This window comes from Lagenorhynchus albirostris, chromosome 7, assembly GCF_949774975.1.
Source record: "Lagenorhynchus albirostris chromosome 7, mLagAlb1.1, whole genome shotgun sequence".
In the NCBI taxonomy this organism is placed as follows: domain Eukaryota; kingdom Metazoa; phylum Chordata; class Mammalia; order Artiodactyla; family Delphinidae; genus Lagenorhynchus; species Lagenorhynchus albirostris.
In genome coordinates, this window is record NC_083101.1 from 33,209,901 (window position 1) to 33,233,648 (window position 23,748).

Here is a 23,748-nt window from a genome sequence, read left to right on the forward strand (position 1 = left end):
GCCCTGATATGTCTGTTGGCTTGCAATCATCAAAGTCAGGATTCTATCCTCCCACTGAGACTGCCAGACAGAGGCCCTATCCTTCCTGACGATCGCATTTTAAAGGAATGACTGGGGCTTCCCTGGTGGTGCAGTGGTTAAGAATCCACCTACCAATGCAGGGGGACACGGGTTCGAGCCCTGGTGTGGTAAGATCCCACATGCTGCAGAGCAGCTAAGCCTGTGAGCCACGACTACTGGGCCTGCGCTCTAGAGCCCGCGAGCCACAACTACTGAAGCCCGCGCGCCTAGAGCCCATGCGCCACAACAAGAGAAGCCACCTCAATGAGAAGCCCGCGCACTGCAACGAAGAGTAGCCCCCTCTCGCCACAACTAGAGAAAGCCCGTGTGCAGCAACGAAGACCCAATGCAGCCAAAAATAAATAAATAAATAAACTTAAATAAATAAATAAAGGAATGAATTTCAGGTCCTTGAGAAAGATACTCCTGAATTGTAGGAGATACATACACATCTCAAAGGGACAGAGAAAGGATTCACAATTGTAAGCCCTTTTCAGTAAATGTTCTTAAAAAGGGTGGTCAGGGGCCTCTGGTTAGGTGTTGGACAGAGCAAACAGCAAATTGTTTGGGTAGTCTTCAGCTTTCTCAGGCAGGCACTTAAGGGGTGCTAGTGTCACAGTCTTGGAAACTATGTTAGTGTTTAAGTCTTTTAAGGTGAGGGGAGGCGGGTGGATGAAATCATTTGTGTTGAGAGTCTGTAGTTTTTACAGGCCAAGTTTGAGCCCTAGTCAAGATGAAAGCTCAGAGGAACCTGTCTAGAATTTGGTCAAGGAGAGAATCTTTGTCACAAGACAGATACTTCTGACATCATGGTGCCGAGAGTGTAATGGAATGGACAGATAATAAAAAGATAACTTATTAGAGTTGTGATAAATATTTTGAAGAAGCATTGCAGGGTGCTAAAAGGACTTATACTAGTAGAACCTGGTTTAGTTTAGGGGTTTAGGAAGGTTTCTCTGAAGAAGTTATGTTTACACGGATACCTGGATGTTAAAGTGAGATCAGTGATTTGAAATCATACTTTAGGTTAATCTGGAACTCCCTTTGCTGCTGCCCAGCTCAGGGAAATGAATAGTTTTGTATCTCCTGTAGAAAGATAATGTGTAAACTGGTAAGCTAGTCCCAAGCTTTTTATCAAATATTCTCTATTTTCAAAGGGACCACAGCCCAAAAGTTAAGAAGCATAAGTCTGGTCTGATTCTCTCATTTTACAGATGGGGAGCCTAAGACACAGAGTGGGGAGGCGGTCTTGAACAAGTTGGTGGCTCAGGCAGAGTAGGATCTAACTTGCCATCTGCTTCAATTCACAGCCTCTGGTTACTGGCCTCCCTGGAGGATATGGCCCTTCCACGAGCAGCTCCCCCAGGGCTCCAGGAGGGGGATGGGGTTTGAGGTGAACCATACAAAGCAGCTCCTACCCGGAACTGCTGCTGCTATCAGACTATAGACTAGTGGGAGGTGACTCCATGCACAAAACAGAGTCCACTGGTTGGTGCTGGAAGGCAGGTGTGATAGGAAAGTCTTGGAGCTGTGCCTTTTGGTCTCTGTCCAAACGCCCAACACATTTAAGATCTGTCAGATTAGAAAACAGACAAGGATTACAACTTGGATCGGCTTACCAAATTGGAATGCTTCCCAACAGAGGCTTAGTTGCAGAGAAAAGAGTGATGGAATTAGGCCTTACAAGACCTGGGTTCAAGTGCCAGGTAATGGATACAAGCTGTCACTTACTGAGCACCTATATGTGCTGTAAACTGCTAGCATTACCCACTGACAATCTTGCAAGGTTTCTTCTCTGAGGAAACTTGGGCTCAGAGAAGTGAGGTGGTTTATCCAAGGTCACACAACATACAAGGGGCAGAACAAGGATCTGAGGCCAGGTCTCCTGACCCCTAGTTCAGGATTTCCTACCACACACCTCAATGGCAGGCTGCTGTGAGACCAAAGACCAAAGACAGCTTAGCCTCGTGGGTAAGAACACAGCCTTGCAGCCCGCTTGCCTGAGCTCAAATCCCAGCCCCATCACAGATTGCTGTGCAGCCTTAGGCAAGTCACTTAACCTCTTTCAACGCAATGTGCTCATGTATAAAATAGTGGTGATAATAACAGTACCAGAGTAGGGTTTTGGGAAGGATTGAGCGATGTAGTCCACACAGACAGCCTCCCTGGACACAAAGCAGGGCGGAAAGAGCTTCTGCAAGGGCAAATGGAAGATGACTAGTGCTTTGCTACTCAAAGTGTGGTTCTTAGACCAGCAGCATTGGTACCACCTGGGAGCTACAACAGTTTGTTAACAGAGGTAAAGTAACAGGAGTTACTCTGCTTACCCAGAATAAGTACTATGTAAATGTTATTAATGATGATAAGTTGGCATCCACAGAGGGCAAATCCAGCTGGGACCTTAATTCTTTTCATACCTCTTCCCAAATTGACTAACTTGTCCTCTCCTTGGGTTTCTTGTTAGTTTGAGGAGATAATTTGTTCTTTGACCACACCATCTCATCTGCTGCTCAACCAACAAATAGATTTCTGTAGAAGGCACTTTTGATTTGTCATATTAGCTCCCTTCACAGGGGATCATTACATCCCTTTTAGAGCTTAATAAGTCATACGGTAGTGGTACTTCAAACATTAGTGGGGAAAAGATGGCTGATTCAATTAATGATTGGGGCAACTAGATAAACATTTGGGAAAATAAAGTTAAATGCCAACTTCACACCTTACACCAAAATAAGTTCCAAATGATCTAGAAATGTCAAAGTAAAAAAAGAAAAATAAGAAAATCCAATGATGAAAGTACTGGATGAAAAAACCCAGAGACCATTATGGAAAAGATTTATAAATTTGACTACATAAAAATTTTTAAATTCTGTAAAGCCCCAAATAATGTAAACTCAAAAGACAGAAGACAAATCAGAAAGACATATTTGCAGATGACATTTACCCAGTATGTGAATCAACAGAGAAATAAAAAGAACAAACAGAAATAAAAATGACCAAAGGATTTGAAGACAGCTCCCACAAAAAAGAGATCTAAAATGGTCTATAAATGTATCGAAATATGCTCAACTTCTCTACTTAAAAAGCATGCAAACTAAACTTACTCCAAAATATTTTTTTCACCTATCAGATTGGCAAAGATTAAAAAGGTTATTAATTCCAGTGTTGTCAAGGATGTGAATAAACAGGAACTCTTATCCAGTCAGTAGGAATGCAAACTGGTACAACCTTTTGGTAAGCAATTAGGCAACATCATTTGAAATGTTAATGTTCGTATCCTTTTGATTCTGCAATTTCACATCTAGGAATTTATCTAACAGAAATAGATTCATAAGTGCTCAAGAGACAAGCTTACAGGAAGCTTATCGCAGTATTGCAGAGGTCCCCAACCACCACCCCCCCACCGCCGTGGACCGGTACCGGTCCTCAGCCTGTTAGGAACCAGGCCTCACAGCAGGAGGTGAGCGGCAGGCAGCGAGCAAAGCAGAGCAAAGCAAAGCGAACGAAGCTTCATCTGCCCACTGCCCCCCACCACTCGCATTACTGGCTGAACCATCCTCCTCGTACCCCCCAACCCCAGTCTGTGGAAAAACTGTCTTCCACAAAACCGGTCCCTGGTGTCAAAAAGGTCGGGGCCCCCTGCAGTATTGTATATAAAAGCAAAAAGTTGGAAACAACCCAGATATCCATTAATAGTAGATTATAAAATGAAGTACTGCACATCCATACACTAATATACCACAGTGTCATTAACAAGAATGACATTAATTCTAAGTGTTTAACATACAAATGTGTTTAAGATGCGTTGTTAAGTCAAGAAAATCAAGTTGTAGAGCTGTATGGATAGTATGATCCTATTTGAATAAAATACATTAATATATAAAAAGGAAAAACTCTAAAGAAATATTCACCAAACCATTAACCATATTATATTTATTTCTGATTAGTGAGATTCTTTGGCCCTTTCATTTTCATTCCATTTTTTTTCAACGAATATTTATTTATTACCTACCACTTGGCAGGCAATGTACTAGGTTCAAGGGATATGATGGTAAACACCCAGAGCCATTGATCTCAAGAAGCTTACATTCTGTATTTCTACAACATTGGAACTCTTTACAACACATATTATCATCTTATTAGGAAGATATTTTAAGGTAAATAAATACTCTTTAGAGATTATTTTACTTCCAAACCCTCCTTACCTTTCTAATCCATTGCACCAGTCTCTGATCCCCCGTCCCTCCTTTCCAACCTGTTTCCTCTCTTTTCCTACAACTACCCAACTCACACCCAGTTTTCCTGCCCAACTTGTGGTCAAGCTCTCCCATGAAGCTGTCAGTGACACCCTCAAACTCTGAAACCTTCCTCTGAATTGATAACAAAAGCTCACAGACCACCCTGTTCCACAATCACGTGGGATTCCCTGGGGGCCAGGGGCTGTGTCCCTATCATCCAACACACATAATGTCTGGCACACAGGAGGCACTCAGGTAATGTTGGTTGAACAGGGATTGTGTCGGTGATGGAGGTACACCACTCAGACGGCCCTTCAAGAGAAACTGCTGCAGGGAGAACAGTTGACTAAGAGACTCTAGCTGCTATGCCTTCGGGTCCTCCGTGATATTCTTGCTGAGGCTACAGTTCCTCTGGTTTCTCCCAGTCAGTGACCGAGCATGGGAGGGACACCAGAACCCAGCCATTTCTGTTTGATGCAGGAAGACTTAGCAGACTCCCTTTGCCTGGGGACTCCCCATCAGCCTGGTTGAGTCATTCCCAGAACTGCAGGGCAGTCTGAAGCTCTTCCTACCCAAGCCTCCTCCCTTTCCACTCTCTTTTCCCAGTTGTCAGACCTGCATCTGGGTCTGAAGGCTCTCCTTCCCTTTTCTTCTTCCTTCCACCTTTATCCTACACAAGCATTTCTCCCAGGAAAAAAAAACATTATGGCATTTGATTCTTAGAGGACCCAAACCAACATAGGGATCAGTGAAAAGATACTGGAAGAGAATTCATAAATAATAAGACTGTAGATACACTTGCAGAAGAGATTTATGTATAAAGATGTGCTGGATCCATTCTTCCAAACCTTTGTGCACACAAATCACCTGGGAATGGTGTTGAAATGGATTCTGGTTCAATAGGTCTGGGGTGGACCCAAGATGCTGTATTTCTAAGAAGCTCTCAGGATGTACTGATGCTGCTGGTCCAGGGACCAGAGTTTGAGCAGCAAGGTGCTGGAATCTTTATTTGCCCCGCTCAGTCTCTCCTCCCTGGGAGGCTGACTGTGAGGGCCACATCAGTAGGCTCTGAACCTCAGGCTAACAGTTATGTTTGGCCAATGAGGAGCATTGACAAGAGATCAGAGGGCAGGAGGAGGATGAGGTCAGAGGTTTTTATTCCTCTGGGGATTGCTTCCTACTGGGTTGCCGTAGGATGGCTGCATCCCTCTACCAAAGGCCCAACTCCTATCAGGTAGATCTCTCCAGTTTTCTCTCTTGCAGAATTCCAGTAACTGCTCTCTCCCTTTCCCCCTTCAGGCCTGGGGTGGTGATGGCTCCCTACTGTTGCCAGCCTCTGAGTACTACAACATCCCTTGTAACTCTTAGTAAATACTGCCCACGTGTCTGTAATTAGTTCTTTAGTAAATGGTCCTCATTTCCTCAGCCAAATGTGCCACCTGTCTCCTGCTGGGAACCTGACTGCTACAAGTGCTGTTCAATGCAGAATTTTTTTTATAAGAGCAGAAAACTGGAAACAACCTAATTGTGCATCATTAAAAAATGATTAAATAAATTACAGTACATCTGCTTAATGGTGTTACATGCAACAATTAAAGAGGATGCAGTAGGGACGTCCCTGGTCGTCCAGCGGTTAAGAATCTGCATCGCAATGCAGGGGACTCGGTTCGATCCCTCGGGGAACTAAGATCCCACATGCCGCAGGGCAACTAAGCCCACGTGCCACAACTACTGAGCACTCGGGCCACAACGAGAGCCCGTGTGCTACAACTAGAGAGAAGCCCGCGCCTGGCAACAAGGAGCCTGCACACCACAACTAAGACCCGACACAGCCAAAAAGAAAATAAATATATATATATTTAAAAAAAAGGATGCAGTAGATCTATGTTCATGGAAAGACGCCCAAGCCATTTATTTAATGAAAAAAGGGCGGGGGAATATTCAGAATAGCATGCATAGTAGGAACCCACTTCTTTAAAAAGTAAAATAGTAAAATATGCATTTGTTAAGGCTTGGATTGCATCCCCTGCTCAAAACAAACCTAACCAAAAAGAATGGGGGTGGGGGGGTTCTGATCCCATCTTTTTCTATCACTTGTCTCTGCTCTTCTGTGTGGTGGCTTCACTCTCAGGCAGGTTGTCTTCAAGTGGGGGCAGAGCGAGCCCCAGCCTGGCTTATGACGTCCTGACAGCTGACAACCTTTAACAAAAAATCCTGCACTGAAGGAATTGGAATGAGCTCGGACATATGCTAATCACTGAACCACGTGGACTGAGAGTGGGGGAAGGAGGCTCCCGAAGAGAAAGAGGGTGTCTCTTCCCCAAGTAGGAGAGGCAGGACAGGTGTAAGCAATACAGATCCACTCTAGAGGGAATATTTGTAGTAGACATTTGTTATCCTTTTTGGCTGCCCAGCATGGGAACCCCCTTCCTATGCTGGAGAGTCTCCTACCTTCTGGGGTACACACAATGGAGCCTACCTCCCATTATACATGCTGAAAAAGCTAGAAATGCACTTTCCCAACTCCCTTTCTGCCAGGCAAAACACATGACCTGGCCAGGCCATTCAGATGCTCCCATCTCTGCCTTGGACTCTGAAGCTGGTGACACCAAAATGGGCCTGTGCAGACTCCATCCTGGTATAGGGTGCAGCCTGGCATGATTTGGGACATTGTTCTTGGTTGTGGGGCCTCCGGGGCTGGTTCTCTGGCCCCGTGGGATCTGTGAGCTATGAACAAAACCTCGTATTAAATCCCCTTTCTTCTTAAATTATCCAGAGGGTTAATTTCTGCTGCTTGCAATCAAGAACGTTGATTAATGCCTATAAGTAGGTGTGCATGTTTAAATATGTATGAAATATTTTTGGAAAGATAAAATAAATGTGAATATTGGTTACCTATGGGAAGTAGGACTGGGAAAGTGGAGGAGGAGGGAAAAAGGCTTTTGCTTTATGCCCGTTTGTATTGTTGGAATTTTTTTTTCTTACCATGTATATTACTTTTACAGTGAAACAACTAGTTAGTAAAATATAAGAAAAGACACCTGAATAAATACAATAAGACAAAGAAGCAATTGCTCAGGATTTTCAAGGAACCAAGTCTTCATTAGACATTCAAAAGAAAGTCATCCTCAACTCTGTTGTCATGAACAGAGCCAAATGTGGAAATGAGTGACAGTGTTTGTTTAATTAATTAATTAGTTATTTATTTTGGTTGTGCAACTAGCGGGATCTTAGTTCTCTGACCAGGGGTTGAACCTGTGCCCCCTGCAGTGGAAGCTCATGGAGTCCTAACCACTGGACCACCAGGGAATTCCCCACACCTTGTTTTATTGTGCTTTCCTTTATCGTGCTTCCCAGATGTGGCATCTTATAGACTGAAGGTTTGCGGCAACCCTGCATGGAGCATGTCTACCAGCACCATCTTTCCAACAGCATTTACCCACTTTGTGTCACTGTCACATTTTGGTAATTCTTGCAATATTTCAAACTTTTCATTATTATTATATCTGTTATGGTGATCCATGATCAGTAATTTTTGATGTCACTATTGCAAAAAGATTACAACTTGCTGAGGGCTTAGATGATGCACTCTCTCCAAATGTTAGCATAACTTGACTGCTCAATTCCTTCAGGTCTCTTTGCAAATGTCACATTCTCAGTGATATCTTTTCTACCCAACCTATTATAAAATAACATCCCATCCTCTAACCCATTTACTTGGATTCTGTTATATTCTATTTATTGTTTTAATAACATTCATCACCATCTGACAAGGTATTTACCTTGTTTGTTTTCTTAAAGACTATTGCACACTTACTAGACTACAGTATAGTGTAAACATAAATTTTACATGCACTGGGAAACCAAAAAGTTGCATGACTCACTTTATTGCAGTGGTCTGGAACCGAACCCGCAATATCTCTGAGATATGCCACCTCCCACATGGCCGAAATGATTAGCTCTATTACTGAATCTCACACACTCAAACACTTGCCATGACTCTCCATTACTCACAGAATAAATCTCTAGCACTGAAGCATTTTGCAGCCTGAACCCTGTGTACTTTAGAGACTTTTCCTCATTTTACCCTTCGCCTAGAAGACCTTATCTTCCAGCCCTGCCGGTCCATATCCTAAGGGCATTACCATCTTTGATCTGCCAAAGCCATGACCCTTATTCCTTCCTCATGCCCTCATCAAGTTTTGTTCTGTATTATAATTCTATATACTAGACTTAGTCATTTAACAGTCAAGTTAAATGACCTAGCACCTACCATATGTCTAGCTTTTTGCTAGGCTTTGGGACCATAGCTCACAGTCTGTGGAAACCAATTACCCCAGATCAGAATGTTAAGTATGTTATCGCGATGAGAATGTAGTGTAAAGCAATTGGCTGGCAGGGCTGCTCTCGTTAGAATCTTTCTCTTTCCCTCCGCCTGGATTGCACTCTCTCCAAATGTTAGCATAACTTGACTGCTCAATTCCTTCAGGTCTCTTTGCAAATGTCACATTCTCAGTCATATCTTTTCTACCCAACCTATTATAAAATAACATCCCATCCTCTAACCCATTTACTTGGATTCTTTTATGTTCTATTTATTGTTTTAATAACACTCATCACCATCTGACGTACAAGTTACTTACTCGTTTGTGTATTTACAGCCTCTTTCCACTCTCAGGTCCAGGACAGCAGGGATTTTATTTTGCATCTTCTCCGGGGCCTAAAACAGTGCCTGGCACACAGTAGTCACTCAATAAATACTTGTTGAGAGTAGAAAGAGAATTGGACTATATGTCAGAAGACCTGGGTCCTAGTCACAGCTCTCCCACACGACAGTCGTGTGGGCTTTAGCAAGACACATCCTCTTTAAGCCTCAGGTGCCTCCTCTGTAAATTGGGGGTGATCATCTCGGCCCTTCCCCGCGGCTGACAGCACTGCTGTTAAGTATCAAACAGTGCGTCTCAAACTTTAACGTGCCTCAGAATCACCTGGAGGACTTGCTAAGATACCGGTGGCTGGGCTCCATACTCGGTTTCCTATGCAGTAGGTCTGGGTGGGATGAGAAAATGTTCATTTGTAAAATGTCCCAGACGGTGCTGCTTCAAGAACCACTGACGAAGAGAGATGAAGGTACAGGAGGTGATTGTAGGCCTAACGCCCGTCCCAGACAAGTATGGCACTGATGGCCCGGCAGGACATTCTGCGAGGACAGAGTGGACGCATCTGTTCCTTAATTCAGTCAACGACCATTTCGGAGGCGCCAGGTTAGTGCCGGGTGCCGAAGGGGTCAGCGGCGCGTGCCACAGGCCAGGCCCGTGAGCCCGTGGACTCAGACCCTGGCCCAGTGGTTGGGAGCTCGCAACGTGAGGAGGGCTGGGACGGCCGCTCGGACCTCCGCACGCGGCGGGAAGTATCCGGAGCAGCGGGGAGGGCCGCAAGCGGGCGCCCAGAACGCAAAGGTAACCTCGGGAGCTCGGCGTCGGACGCAGCTCGAAACTTCCCGGAACTCGCTGTCCAGCCCCCGCCCCCGCCCCAGACGCCGGCGATTGAGGCGTGCCCTCGCCCTGGGCGCGCGTCCGGCACACAGTAGGCGCGCGGCCCGGCCCTCCTCACGCGGCCGGCACACAGTAGGCGCGCGCGCGGGCGGAAGGGGGCGCCGGCGCGCGGTATCCGGGGGCGGAGCCGGCTGGTTCAGCGGCGCAGCCGGACGCGGGCCGGTGGCCGCGATGGGGGAGGGCGGATTGCCCCCGGCCTTCCAGCTGCTGTTGCGCGCCTGCGATCAGGGCGACACGGAGACGGCGCGGCGGCTGCTGGAGCCGGGGACTGCGGAACCGGCGGAGCGCGGCGCGGAGCCCGAGGCGGGCGCGGAGCCGGCGGGGCCCGAGGCGTCCGGGCCCGGGGCGGGGTCGGCGGCCGGAGCGCCGGTGCCCGTAGATTGCTCTGACGAGGCGGGCAACACGGCGCTGCAGTTCGCCGCGGCCGGGGGCCATGAGCAGCTGGTGCGGTTCCTGCTGCGACGCGGCGCCTCGGTCAACAGCCGCAACCACTACGGCTGGAGCGCGCTCATGCAGGCGGCCAGGTGAGGGGTCCGGGGCGCCGGGGGATCCGGGGTGGTGTCCAGCGGCCCCCGGGGCGCGGGCGGGCTCAGGCGGCCGGACCTGCCCGGTGGCCCCCCGCAGATGCCCCGGGAGGTAAAGAGTGAAGGACTGGTTCGAGAGAATTGGAATGGTAAACTTTGAGTAGCTTGGGATACGACGAGAAGTGGACGCTCTTTTTAATAAAGTAAAATCCGAATCTTAGAAACATTGGCCTTTCAAAACACAATCTGGAGACAGCAAATAGAATCTTAGAGACTTAGAACCTTAGTGATGTCCATTTATTACTTCTGGCAACAAGGGTTTTCTAAGAACCTACCTACCAACCCTAGCTTGGCGTTCGGGATGCTGCGGTACCCAGGTAAAGTTCCCACTGGAGCAGCTCACATGCCATTGGGTAGGCCAGGTAAAGGAACAGCTTTCACGGGGAAAATTGGGGGAGCTTTTGGAGAGCAGACTCAGTTTCAGGAAGCGGGGGAAGGTTTCTGGTAAGGATGATGTATGTATTCAAGTCGAGACCTAAGGATACCTAAGAATTGACCTGGACGGAAGAAGTGGAAGGTGGGAATGGGGTGATAAGAGGCCCGTGCAAAGGTTTGGAAACCAAAGTGAAATAGGCATTGGTAGGACTGCTAGAACGATGTTGTGGCTGGGAGAGCCTGGGAGTAGTGGGAGATGCACCGTGGCAAGGCTGCGAAAGGTGAGCTATCCTAAGGACATTGGGAAGTAATGGAAGTTTCTAGGCAGAGCAACTGACAGAATGAGATTTATGTTTTCAAAGATCACTTTCACTGCACCGTGAGGATGGATTGGAGGGGTGAGCTAGAATCGGAAAGGCTGGTTAGGAGAGGATTGCAGCAATCCAGGAAGAGGTGTTGGTGTCTTGGACCAGAGCAGAGATGGCGGTGTGAGAGCAAAGCAATTAGTTTGAGATGTCCTCAGGAAGTAGGATGAACCGGACTTGAAACTGGTATAAAGAAACTCTGATATACAGTGAAGTCTCTCACTCCTGTCAGCCAACTACTTAGGTCCCACCCAGTTTCTTGGAGAAATTCCCCAAGGAGGGAACAGAAGTCATTTGTAATTTTGATGGATATTGCCAAATTGCTCTCCATACAGGTTCATTAGTTTCCTATGGCTGCTGTAACAACTTACTACAAAGCCAGCAGCAATCACATCACTCCAAGCCCTGCTTCGTCATCACATCTTCTGCCTCCTTTGCCTCCCTCTTCCACATTTAAAGGACCCTTGTGATTCCACTGAGCCCACCTGGATAATCTCCCCTATCTCAAGGTCAGCTGATTAGCAACCTTAATTCTATCTGCAACCTTAATTTCCCCTTTGCCACGAAACCTAACATATTTACAGGTTCTGGGGATTAGGATGTGGACATCTTTAGGGAGCCCATTATTCTGTTGACCACAGTAGTATTAACCAGTTTACCCTCCTGGCAGCAGTGTATGTGAGTTCCTTTTTTTTCCTGCAGCCTCTCCAACAGAGTATATTATCAAACTTTTGAATTTTTGTGTCTGATGAGTAAAAAATATCTCAGCGTGGCCGTGACTTGCATTTGTTAAACTGAGTGAAATGAAACATCTTTCCATATGTATGAGCCATTTGTTTTTCTAAAAGGCGTTGAAATCACAACATTCTTACCCATAATCTTCTCATTGTGACCCGATTATATTTCATTTCTGAGTTCATTTCCAAGTGTTACATGGTTGTTCTAGTTTAATTTGTATTTCTGGAAAATTTTTACTCTGCATTATTTTCGTCGTTAAATATATCGTTTTCAACTGCTGTGTGATATTCCATCCATGGGCACTACTTAACCATTTGTGGTTTGCTTAACCATTCCTTAGTCCTTGGGTATTTATTTCAGTCTGTAAACACACCTAGGTAACACATCCCAGTTGTAACACTTGGGCTGCCCATTCACATGGGTAGTGCAGTGTTTTATGCACCTATCAGTGTGTTGGGACTCCTTGTCTTAAGACACTTGATTTGTTGTCCAGAGCAGTCTGGGGTGCCCATAAAACCTTTTGGGCTATGGGCCTTACTTCTGAGGTTCCCTGTCTCTCTTAGTGGCCCCATCCACTCTTCCAGGCTTTAAAACTCCAGGTAGGTCCTCAACCAAGTACCCGTCTAGGCCTTAGCATCTCTCCTTCCCCTCTGCGTTAGTCCAGGCCACACATTTATAAGTGGCCTCCCACTGCTGTCTCTTCTTCCAGGTGTGCCTTCTGTAATCCATCCTCTGCAGAGCTTCCAGATCTTTCTGAAATGAATGTTTGGTTGTGCCTCTCCTGTGATAGCTCCCCTAGTCAGAGCCCTTAGCATGGCATTTGAGGCTCTCACATTCGGACCTCTTCCCAAATCCTCTCTTCTTCTTTCCCCCTGGCTTCCTAAATTCAGGCCAAGATGACATCATCCAGGCCTTCTCTTGTGTCTCCCTGCATGTTCTTTGTTTTTTTAAGTTAACGTTTATTGAGCATTTACTGTGTGCCAAGAATTTCGTCTCCACTTTATGAATGAGATTTGACATTACAAAATCTGCTCATGAGCATTCAGCTAGTCAGCAGATTTGGGGAGTCCAGCCGCAGAGTCCTCACCACAACCATGTACTGGAAACCTCTTCTTCCCCTTCTCCCCTCAGTGAGTGAAGCCCCCACTTCCTCCCAGCTTAGCTTCTTCTGGGAAGCCTGCCATGATATCCCCCCTGTTTTCTGGTCTCTCAGCCCTGGGCAGGCCTCTGCAGTAGTGCCCACCACTCCCACGTTATAGCTGGTCACCTTTGTCAGTGACACCCAAACCTGGCTGTACATCAGAATCATTGGGACGCTTTTCCAAATCAGATCCCTGAGTTCCCTTTCTGGGATTGTGATTCAGAAGACCCAGGGGAGGGACAGGGACTCTGTGTGACACGAGGCTCCCCGGCGACGATTCTCCCACATGGTAGGTTTGGGAGCCACTGACGCGCACCTAATCTCTGAACTCCCACCTGGAACCGAGGAACCCTTAGTGAGCCCCGGGGGCCTTGCTGAGTGAGATTTATGTCTGCAGCACCTGGTTTGCTGCAGGGTGTCTCAAAGACCCTGATCACCAGTTTTTTGCTGCTAACCAAGTTCTGCAGGATGGTCAAAGTCATCTGATTAATTTCATCTAATGAAATTTAACCTTGATAGGACAGGAGACTCAGAAGAATTAAGCTGAACTCTGCTAACTAATAATTTAACATTTTTAGAGGATTTTCCTTCTTCTCTACAAGTTGGTATTGTAAAAAGAGCTGGAATTTGTGGTCCAAGTGTCCTGACTTTATCACTTGCAAATCGAAAGGCTCTGGACTAATTATGTTCCTCTTTTTTCCTCCATTTATCTTACAGGTGCTATTTTGGAAGCGTTAGCTATGACATACTCTCTAATTTACTATGGTAGAATGGGATAGTCCTATGAGACGATGAGAATTGACTCAACCTTTAGCTGAGCCTAGACACTTTAAAATTTAAAGTGTCTAGGTACTTTAAAATTTATTGTACTTCAGTTTGTGATACTGACCATCTGGACTGTCTGTGCTGGCTTGTGCTCAAGCATTCGCTTGCCTAACCTGCATCAAGAGCTCAGTGTTGAGGAATAATATGTAGGGAGACTTCCTAAAGGATACACAGTTTGTCTGACCCTTGAGTCAGGACGGCCAAGCACATGGCTGTGTGCCGACACGTTCCAGTCCTGTGCTCTTTCTCCTTGAAAGTAGATAGGCCTCAGAGATGGTGCTCCTGGCAGCCACCACTTTCAATGAAGTGAGCATCTATTTATCTTCCCAGCTCTCTGTGTTCCAAAGCTCGTCATTGGATCTGGACCATCAGAGGCCCTGTGCCTGGACTGCACTTTGGTCTCTTGTGAGTGTTTTAGTATCAGAGATGGTTTCATTCATGTTTTTTTTCCTATTCTTAAAATGATAACCTTTGTTGAGCACTTAGTTTGTGTCAAGCACTGTGCTAAGTACTTCAAATGAATTAACTCATTCAGGCCACACAGAATCTGAGGAAGTAGGTACTGTTGCCTTCCCCATTTTACAGATAAAGAATTGAGGCTCAGAGAAGTTAGGTTACTTGCGCAAGGCCACACAGCTAGTAAGAGACAGAGTCAGATTCACACCTAGGCAGGTGCTCCAGAGCCTATGCTCCCAGCCTCTGCTCTCAGCCATGAATCCTGTAACTCACCATTTTCCTCTTGGTGTTGGCCACAAGGAAGCCACTTGCCAAATTTGCTAAACACTAAAGGGACAGCTTATATGGTGTTTACTCTGGCTCTAATTTCACCCTTGGCTTCCTTACTTTCCTTCTTCTGCCCTTCACTTTTCCGCCTGCTAGCGTGGCAGAGCTGGCCTCTCAGCCCAGTGCTTTGAGAGTGGGAGTGTGTGCCAGGTCTTTCAATACAGGTGTTAATTGCTGAAATTAATTGGTAATCATAGCAGCTGCTCAGAAAGCCCTGAGCTTCCCTATCTTCAGTAATTACCTATTAGAAGCTTAGCATCCACAAAATTATCTCAGCCTTCATTGAATCCTTTTATATTTTCAGCCTAATTGAATGACCTCTTGGGCTACTCATGAGTTCAGAAAGCATTCCAAGTGTCAGCATTTCTGCTCAAATTCAGCGCTTTTCCTCCTTTGTGAGTTTGTTTTACCAGAAAAAGTGGGCTTTGGGATTTTAGGGTCTAGGTTCAAGTTTTGACTCCATCGCTTCCAAATTGAGAGATTCTGGATTATTGCTTTCCATTGTAATCTTCAGTTTCCTCATCTGTGAAATAGGCATTATCAGTTTATCTCAGGGCTTACTAAGATCCAATAGATAAAAACAGGATTTTTATCTGTTATCTGCTGTCAGGGATTATGCTAGATTTTATCTCATGCTTGATAACTAAATAGAGAAATCTTTTTTTAATTTTTAAAATTTTTTTGGCTGCGTTGGGTCTTAGTTGTGGCATGCGGGGTCTTTGTTTGCGGCGTGTGGGCTTCTCTCTAGTTGTGGCGTGCGAGTTTTCTCTCACTAGTTGTGGCGTGCGGGGTCCAGAGCGCATGGGCTCTGTAGTTTACGGCACATGGGGCTCTCTCGTTGAGGCGCAAGAGCTCAGTAGTTGTGGGGCGCGAGCTTAGTTGCCCCACGGCATGTGGGACCTTAGTTCCCTGACCAGGGATCGAACTTGCGTCCCCTGCCTTAGAAGGCGGATTCTTTACCACTGGACCACCAGGGAAGTCCCTAAATAGGGTAATCTTTTAAAGTTATCTACTCCAACGGAGGATACACCAGTTCTTCGGCCATTTCTGTTGCCTGTCTGGGGACCAGCCTCTGCGTGGTTATGCCAACTGTTCATTCACTCACTCATTCGACAAAATTTACTGAGCTCCACTGTGGGTCTTGTCCTTGGAGAGTGCACAGTCTAACAGGAAGACACAATTATAGAAGGAGGGCCCAGGTACATCAGGAGGGGTGAGGACAGGGGATTGTGTGTGTTCAAGTGAGGGACACCTGAACTGATGTGGGGAGATGATCTGGAAGCTGCTCAGAGGAGGTGAGATCTGAGCTGAATCCTGCAGCAGGATAACGGGTGTGCTTAGACCCGTAGACAAGGACAGGAGGGTACTCTGGTCAGAAAGGCAGGATGGCAGAGGCATGGGAGGAGTATAACTGCTGAGTGCAGGTGAGCATGGCAGTACAGTGTGGGAGTTGGGAGGAAGTAAGGTTGACAAAGTTGGCAGGCCTTTTCGGGAAGTGGGGGAGTGGCCATGAGATTTAGGTTTGCGGAGTATCATTATGGAGAATGGGCAGGGAGACAGGCTGGGGTTGCAGCTCTCCACATTTTTGCCAGATTCGGTCCACTCTTGGAGAAGAGGCCAGACAGGCCCAGTTCCCCTGCAGCTGGGGAAGCCAGTTCACCAAGCTCTCCCTCCGAGCTCCGCAGGCTGAGTGACCCGGTGCTGTTCAGGTTCACGTCCCAGAAGGTATTTGTAAGTTCAAAACAGAGTTCAACCTTGGCTCTGCCTCCACAGGGAGGAGGGAGGCCCTGGGTTTAGAAGAAGCACAAAACCGCTTCCGTAAAGGAGGGGAACGCCACAAGAGATTCATTGTAAAAGCTGCCTCGCAGATGCAGACCTCATGCCGGCATTACGGTCTTGTAAAACCTGGCGCCGCCGGCTCCTTTCTTCTTGTTGTTCTTTCCTTTTAGTCCAAGGCTCCTTCCAGCTCTGAGCCCAGAAAGATTGCGCCAACCCCAAACGCTGCAAAACAGAACTCTTCTGCCCTCTGGCGGCAGACGAAGGAAGAAATTTTGCTGGGAAAAGGCATCTGTTTTCCTCTTCCTGGTATTAGAGTTGGTGGGTGCGTGTCTGTCTCCCCAGCGTCCCAGCCAGGCAGTCGCTCAAGCTTCCCTGGAGAGGGTCTGGCCCAGATCGGATTCTCAGCCGCCAGCAGGGGACATTCCAGCCAGAAGGTGGCAGCAGGCCTCTGGCGAGAGGTGCCCCCACCCGCCTCTGCTGACCACAGCTACGCCACACTTCTTGGCATGGGGTCCGCTGTCTCATCTCGAAGGACCTTCTGTGCATGTGTGTTTGGGGCTGGGAAGGGTAGACGTGAGTCAGACATGGGCCCTGCCTGTGGGGAATGAGAACACAGAGAGGGAGCTTACCCAGCTCTGAAGCAGAATCACACGAACTCTCTGCGATGTGGGAAGCAGCGTGGTGTAGGGGAAAGCAGGAGGGCAGCAGGATTCAGACAGACCTGGGCTCTGACCCTGTGGCCACCTCTCACCAGCTGGGTGACCTTGACCTGTTGTGTGATGTAAAATGTTTAAATGATTACAATTGTAATAGCTAACATTTATGTGGTGCTTCCTTTGGCCAAGCACTGTTCTAGGTGCTTTATGTATGTTTTATATTTATATATATTAACTCATTTAATCCTCCACAGCCCTTGAAGTAGATATAATCATATCCCCATTTTAGAGATGAGGAAATGAAGGCACGAAGAAGCCAAAATTCTTTCTCCAGGTAATGCAGCTAGTGGGTGGCAGAGCTGGATTGGAAACTAGACAGGGCAGTGGCTTGCCTTTGTGATGGTGTGTATGCAGGGCCAGCACAGTGCCTGGCAGCAGAAGAAGGCCTTTGATTATAAGCAGCTATTACAACTTTAATAGTTAATGATTCAATAGTTAATAACTAAATGATTACATGAGCTGTCTCCTCATCACTGCCCCATGTTTAGTGTCACTAATTGTCCATCTTTCTGGCAGATTTGGACATGTGAGCGTGGCACACCTCCTTTTGGATCACGGGGCTGATGTCAATGCTCAGAACCGGCTGGGGGCCAGTGTGCTCACCGTGGCCTCTCGGGGTGGCCACCTGGGCGTGGTGAAGCTGCTCCTGGAAGCCGGTGCCTTTGTGGACCATCACAAACCCTCAGGCGAGCAGGCGGGGGACGGCAGGGACGAGCTCCTGGACGTCACGGCCCTGATGGCCGCAATCCAGCACGGACATGAGGCTGTGGTACGTCTGCTGATGGAGTGGGGTGCAGACCCCAACCACGTGGCCCGCACTGTGGGCTGGAGCCCGCTGATGCTGTCAGCACTCCTCGGGAGGCTTGGCACGGCCCAGCAGCTGGTGGAGAAGGGGGCCAACCCGGACCACCTCAGCGTGCTGGAGAAGACCGCCTTCGAGGTCGCACTTGACCGCAAGTACAGGGACCTTGCAGACTACCTGGACCCGCTGACCACTGTCAGACCCAAGACAGGTCAGGCTGCGCCACCGCTAAACTACCCCCTCGTCCCGCCGTGGCCTCACAGAGGACCCCAGATTGTGTTTAAATGGCAAACGCCGAGGGGTGTCCAAACAGAAGGGCATGTGGAAATCGCAGTCCAGCCTGCGGGATAGTGGGACTTAAGATGTGCCGTGGGGGAGAATCAGGCAGGGGTGCCTGCCACGTGCAGGTTCCTGGCCCACCCTCCCTCCAGAGAGTGATTTGGTAGCTCTCAGAAGAGCCTAGAAATCTGCACAGCAAGGCCCCTCCTTCCTAACCAGATGATTCTGGTGCAGGAGGTTCTGAGATCCTTCTAGAATGGGTCAGCAAACTTCTGTAAAGGACCAGATAATAAATATAGTATTTTAGGCTTTGTGGGCCACACAATCTCTGTCGTAACCACTCAGTTCTGCTAGAATGAAAGCAGCCTACGTGATATGTCAAGGAGTGGGTGGGGCTGTGACCAGGAAAACCATCATTCTAAAAACAGGCACAGGGGTGGTTTTGGCAACCCCTGCTCTAGAACAGTGTGCCTAACCTCAGTTGCCAATGACCAGTGCCCAGAGAGTAATTCACATAAAATTTAGCCTACTTTTCTGTTGTGTTTTTTCAACACCTATTAGTGTATCCTGTTTCTTTTTTCTTTTTGCCATCTTTCTGGCACTTAAAGAGATGTCTAAACAATCCTTAGCAAATCTGCTACAGGACATATGTTTCAAAACCTCTAGTTCATCATGTGCAGTAGCATTGTGTAATGCAGAGTCACACAGCCTCAATACCCTCTGTCTGTGATGCTCTGATTTCAGTGGCAGGCCTGAGACAACCTGGGCTGTAAGGCTGGGCTGCAGCATGTGAGCACGTAGGACCGAAAGGTAAAAATTGGAAGAAAAGGTCATCAGACAGACAGGCTAAAAAGACTTGAAAGTGTTGAAAGGTTTGAACCATCCAAAGAATACGCAGTAGTCCTGTCAATCACTTTGTAAATCAACTACATTTCAATTAAAAAAAAATTCAAATGGTCAATTAAAAAAAAGTTCCATCAATCAAAAGATGCTGCACATTTTGGGAAATGCTTATTAGAAATACACTGTCGGGTCAAAATACTCTGAAATAAACATGTTGAAAAACCCCGTAACAACAGAGGGATGGTGAAAATGAAGAGAACGCCAAACAGAAAGGAAAAAGAAGTAAAGTTTAGGAAAACCTATCTGGAGCCAGGAGACCTCTTTACTTTGTGCAGATTGGACAAGTGAGGTCCAGAGAGGAATAGAGGCTGGTCAAAGGTCACATACCGGTTAGAAGCTGAGTGACACTCAGAAGGCGAGGGAATCCATGGGAAGAGCACGGGGATGTGACTCCGCCCAGTTGGAGCACTTGTAGGGCCGCTGGGAGCTGGGCATGCTTGTAACTCTCTCTGAGCCTTCCTTTGCCTCTTGTGTAAAATGGGGTTAATGACAACTACCAGGTGGTCATGAGCAGAAAATAAGCCGGCCTCTGGGGTGTGAGCCCTTGGGCTAGAATGTAATAGCAGTTCAGTGTTAGGTCCTGGGGAAGAGTTGCAGTTGGAAGGTAGGGCTCCAGCCTCACACAGGGTATTTTCCTTGACGCAAGGCTGCTGCCCTCCTTTAAAGGCTTTGGTTCCATTTGTCTCTGTAGCCAAGATCGGGACGGGAACTGCCTTCTCATGTCCCTGCTCTGCCAATAGGCAGACTCTTATCTCACCCCCACCCCGGGGAGGTTGGCTTCAGCCACGATGCAGGTGAGGGAGATCAGGCAACTCGCTCAAGGCCTCCACCCTAGAAGTCGACAGTCTGTAACTTGCACCCTGCCTGTAGCCACTGAGCTGTGCCTCTCGTACTGCTTATTCTCCTCCTTCCTCAGATTTCCCCCAGCCGGCGTTCTGGGGTCTTAGCTCCCCACGTGCCTCCTTAGGGACTGCCCTGGCACCCTGGGAAGGCGATGCCCTCATCTCCTCAAGGTGCGGCGGGGCAGACACAGTGGTGGGTGTGCCCAAGGTCACCCTCTACCAGGATCCACCCAGCCTTGCCTGTGCTGGCCAAGGGACCTTGGACCAGCTGCCTGCGTTCTCTAAGCTTCTGTTTCGTCATCCATAAGTGGGTGACGGGAGTACCCCCTGCCTCACAGGACTGCTGTAACAATCAAGTGAGGTCATCCCAGCCCAGAGGGAGCACGTGAGAGATGCTGGCAGCTGCCTCACCCCTGTTACCGTAGTCATTCTATTTGATGGGACCGGGTCATGGTTACGAGCAGACTTCCCCATCGAGCAGACCAGGATTTGAGGCTCAGCTCTCCCACTTTGTGGCTGGGCGACCTTGTTGTATTCATTGTCCCTCCAGGACTCCAGTGTCCTCTTTCATAAAACAGCCATAATAAATGCACTTACCTTGTGAGGTCCTATGAGCTGTGGTAAGATAATGCCTGTAAAATACATACCCCAGTGCCTGGCACATAAAGAGCAGTGAGTGGAAGCTACCAAAATGGATTTTTATTGACCATTCATTCATTCCGTTACTCTGCAAGTATTTGAGTGCCTACTATGTACCAGGCACTGTTCTAGGCACCAGCAAACAAATCAGACCTAATCCCTGCGCTTGAGGACGCTGGCCTCTGTAGGCGAGACAGCCAAGAAACAGGAAATAAGCATATTAAATAAAATAAGTTACATAGTACGGTAGATGGAAGTACCATGGTGGGGAAGAAAACAAACAGGGGCGAGGTGGAGGGTGTGGGAGCAGTGGAGTTGGGGCGATACAGGCCACCGTTTGAAATAGGGCCGTTGGGTGGCCCCCTTGAGGTGAGAGTTCAGCCTACTTGCAGGAGCTGAGGAAGTGTTCCATGCGGCCTCTCAGGGAAGAGCCTTCGGGTAGGACAACAGCAAGGGCAAAGGCTGTGTTACTAATAATGACAGATTATTAAGTGAATAACATTAGGTCCCAGCTTTTTTTGTGAAATGCCAGAAATCCACCCCGCATCGGGGCCTTGGAGATCCCCAGCTCTCTCCCTTGCATTAGCTGCAGGACAGGATATCTTTGAGGCTGTAACTGTCCTTGTGACACCCTCCCCACCCCCACTGTGGTTGTTCCTTGGGCTATGGAAGGGTCCCTGGAGTTGCTCTGATACTGATGCAAAAACTGGAGCCTGGAGCGAGGAAAGGACCAGCCCAGGGTCACTGGGCATCAGGCACAGCTGCCCCAGCTTCCTGGGGTAAGACTAGACTGTCAGTGATTGATTTGCACCAGAAGGTTGCTTAGCAACCAGCACTAGGGCCAGGTGACACGCTCTTTTCTGTCAAAGGGTCTTGGCATGAGAAGGCCCTGGCCCACAGCAAATTAGACTCTTAAACACTTAAAGGAACGAGACATATTTTTTGAAACCAAAACACAGTATCATTTCTTAATAGTATTTCAAAGGCAAAATTAGACACTTGGTTCCATGGCCCTGTGTATACTTCCTTGTAAGAGCCCTGGAGTTAACTAGTACCTTTTCTGGGGTGGATGCTGGTCACTAGGAAAGATAACAAAAATTGCTCTTTTTTTTAGAATAGAGCCTAAGAATTTCTGAAGCATTTTACCATCTATATTATCCACCCCTGCAACAACCACATGGTCCCCATGTTAGTGTGTTGTCCCCATATTAATGATGAGGAGACAGATCTCTCTGGAAACATGCATTCAGATTCGGGTACTCTGACTCCAGACTCTGTGCTCCTTGTGCCACGCTGCACCTTCCTCCCAGCTGCCGGAGGGGGCTGATCTGGACCAGGGATTTGGCCCAAAGTCACAGGTTTCCTCCTGCAGCTGCTCCATCCCCCCGGAGTTAGTCAAAGGAAGTCCTACATTTGCACACCAGCGAAGAGCCTGGTCATGAGGATGGATGCTTTCTGACGGGAAGAAGCAGGGTACCCGCTAGCTCCAGCTTCGAGGAAGATGACAGAGAGCAGATGAGGGAGGGGCTAGCCCTGGGTGGGCGCAGCAAGGCCCAGCACGAAGACATCAGTTGGGCAGTCGCCTGCTGGGAGCTGCATCTGCAAGTCTGGGGTAGGGGTGACTTTCAGAATCATTCAGATGGCTGCTTATTTGGGAAGGAAAGCAAATATTAGCATTGGCTCTTCTGGTGGCCACGACCATGACCTCCTCTGGGATTAGCTGCTCAGTGTCTCAGGGGTCCTCTGCTCTGGAATTACCTCATGGTTGTACATTTAGTTTTTAGACTAAAAGAATCATTGTTTCTTTTTAAAATCTTCATAGGAATACAGATTTTTCCAAGACTGTACTTTTCCATTCTATCTGAGAAAGGCCATCCCAAAGTTTGGAGTGCCTAAAAATGACTGCTTTATGAGTTGTGGGATCGGGAAATGGTCTGCTCATTCATGTTTTCTGGGCCAGATGACCTCCCACGGTCTGTGTCTGAAGCATTTTCAGACACTCTGACAATAGCCCTTCCAGAAGGTCTGCTGGAGTCATCTCAGGTCTCTGATTAGACTGCTTTTGAGAAGCAGATCATTTTTAAAGCTAGGCTGGGTCGTTACACCCTTGTGACTTTTCTGTTGTTTCAAACCTTTCCGTGGTTAACTTGTAAAATCTTTGTTTACCCAGATGAGGAGAAAAGGCGACCTGATATTTTCCATGCATTGAAAATGGGTAAGCGCTTGAGAAAATCTTTTTGGATATTTAAGAATACAGTGCTATTTTTTTCCAACCTAATTAATATTTATAGTCCTTTTCAAGGCCACTCAGAGTATTTGAGAAAGAAACAGGCATTTTGTTGTTTCCTGACTCTAGTTTCACCCAGGGAGGTTCAGACCCTGGAGTCTGGTAGTCATGCTGTTTTACACACAGGTTCCAGACTGCTCTCTCAGGCCCCCTCTGCCTCTCCGGCTAAACCCTGTGGCTATGTCCTGGCTTTTACTTACCTCTAAAATGCCTGGCTGCCCGCCTACCTGCTCCACTCTCTTTGTAATGAAGGGCTGTTTAGCCTAATATTGCCTCTCCTGAAATAGACACCCCACCTCCAGGAAGCTCGCCCTTACCCTCACCTCTCAGGGATACCTGAGCTCTCCTTCTGCGTGCGCATTGCCCTTCATCACCATTCTTTTAAGATGTCAGTGACATTTTCTCTCTTTTGGGAAAGCCGTTCGTGTGCTTGCCTCCATCCCTCCTAGACGGAAGGATTTGAGAGTGCGGGCTACCTCTGACTCATCTTTGTAGCCCCTGCGATGCCCAGTAGCCCAGTGCAGAGGCTGGCTTAGCACATCTGTTACATGAAACCACTGGGTAAATGATCCTGCGGTGCCAGGCCCACGCATCACCAGGGCTTCTGCTTCTGCTTCTGTTTGCAGGAAACTTCCAGCTGGTCAAAGAGATTGCCGATGAAGACCCCAACCACGTGAACCTGGTTAATGGGGATGGGGCGACCCCACTGATGCTGGCAGCTGTCATGGGGCAGCTGCCTCTGGTGCAGCTACTGGTTGAGAGGCATGCTGACGTGGACAAGCAGGACGGCGTGCATGGCTGGACGGCCCTCATGCAGGCCACCTACCACGGGTCAGT

At 47.7% G+C, this 23,748-nt stretch overlaps 2 protein-coding genes across 3 annotated transcripts in view; one reads left to right on the forward strand and one right to left on the reverse strand.

Moving 5' to 3' along the window:
• Positions 1–9,680, reverse strand: part of GALNT12 (polypeptide N-acetylgalactosaminyltransferase 12) — a 53,435-nt gene extending 43,755 nt beyond the window's left edge. The window contains exon 1 of the mRNA XM_060154764.1: positions 8,942–9,680. Within this exon, the coding sequence (XP_060010747.1) occupies positions 8,942–9,006 (65 nt within the window). The 5' untranslated portion in view covers positions 9,007–9,680. The remainder of the gene's footprint in view (positions 1–8,941) is intronic.
• A 328-nt stretch (positions 9,681–10,008) lies between these two features.
• ANKS6 (ankyrin repeat and sterile alpha motif domain containing 6) overlaps positions 10,009–23,748 on the forward strand; it is a 53,310-nt gene continuing 39,570 nt past the window's right edge. For both annotated transcript variants that reach the window (XM_060154765.1, XM_060154766.1), the window contains exons 1-4: positions 10,009–10,377; positions 17,676–18,172; positions 22,795–22,839; positions 23,538–23,742. In XM_060154765.1, coding sequence (XP_060010748.1) covers positions 10,025–10,377; positions 17,676–18,172; positions 22,795–22,839; positions 23,538–23,742 — 1,100 coding nt within the window. In that variant the 5' untranslated portion in view covers positions 10,009–10,024. The remainder of the gene's footprint in view (positions 10,378–17,675; positions 18,173–22,794; positions 22,840–23,537; positions 23,743–23,748) is intronic.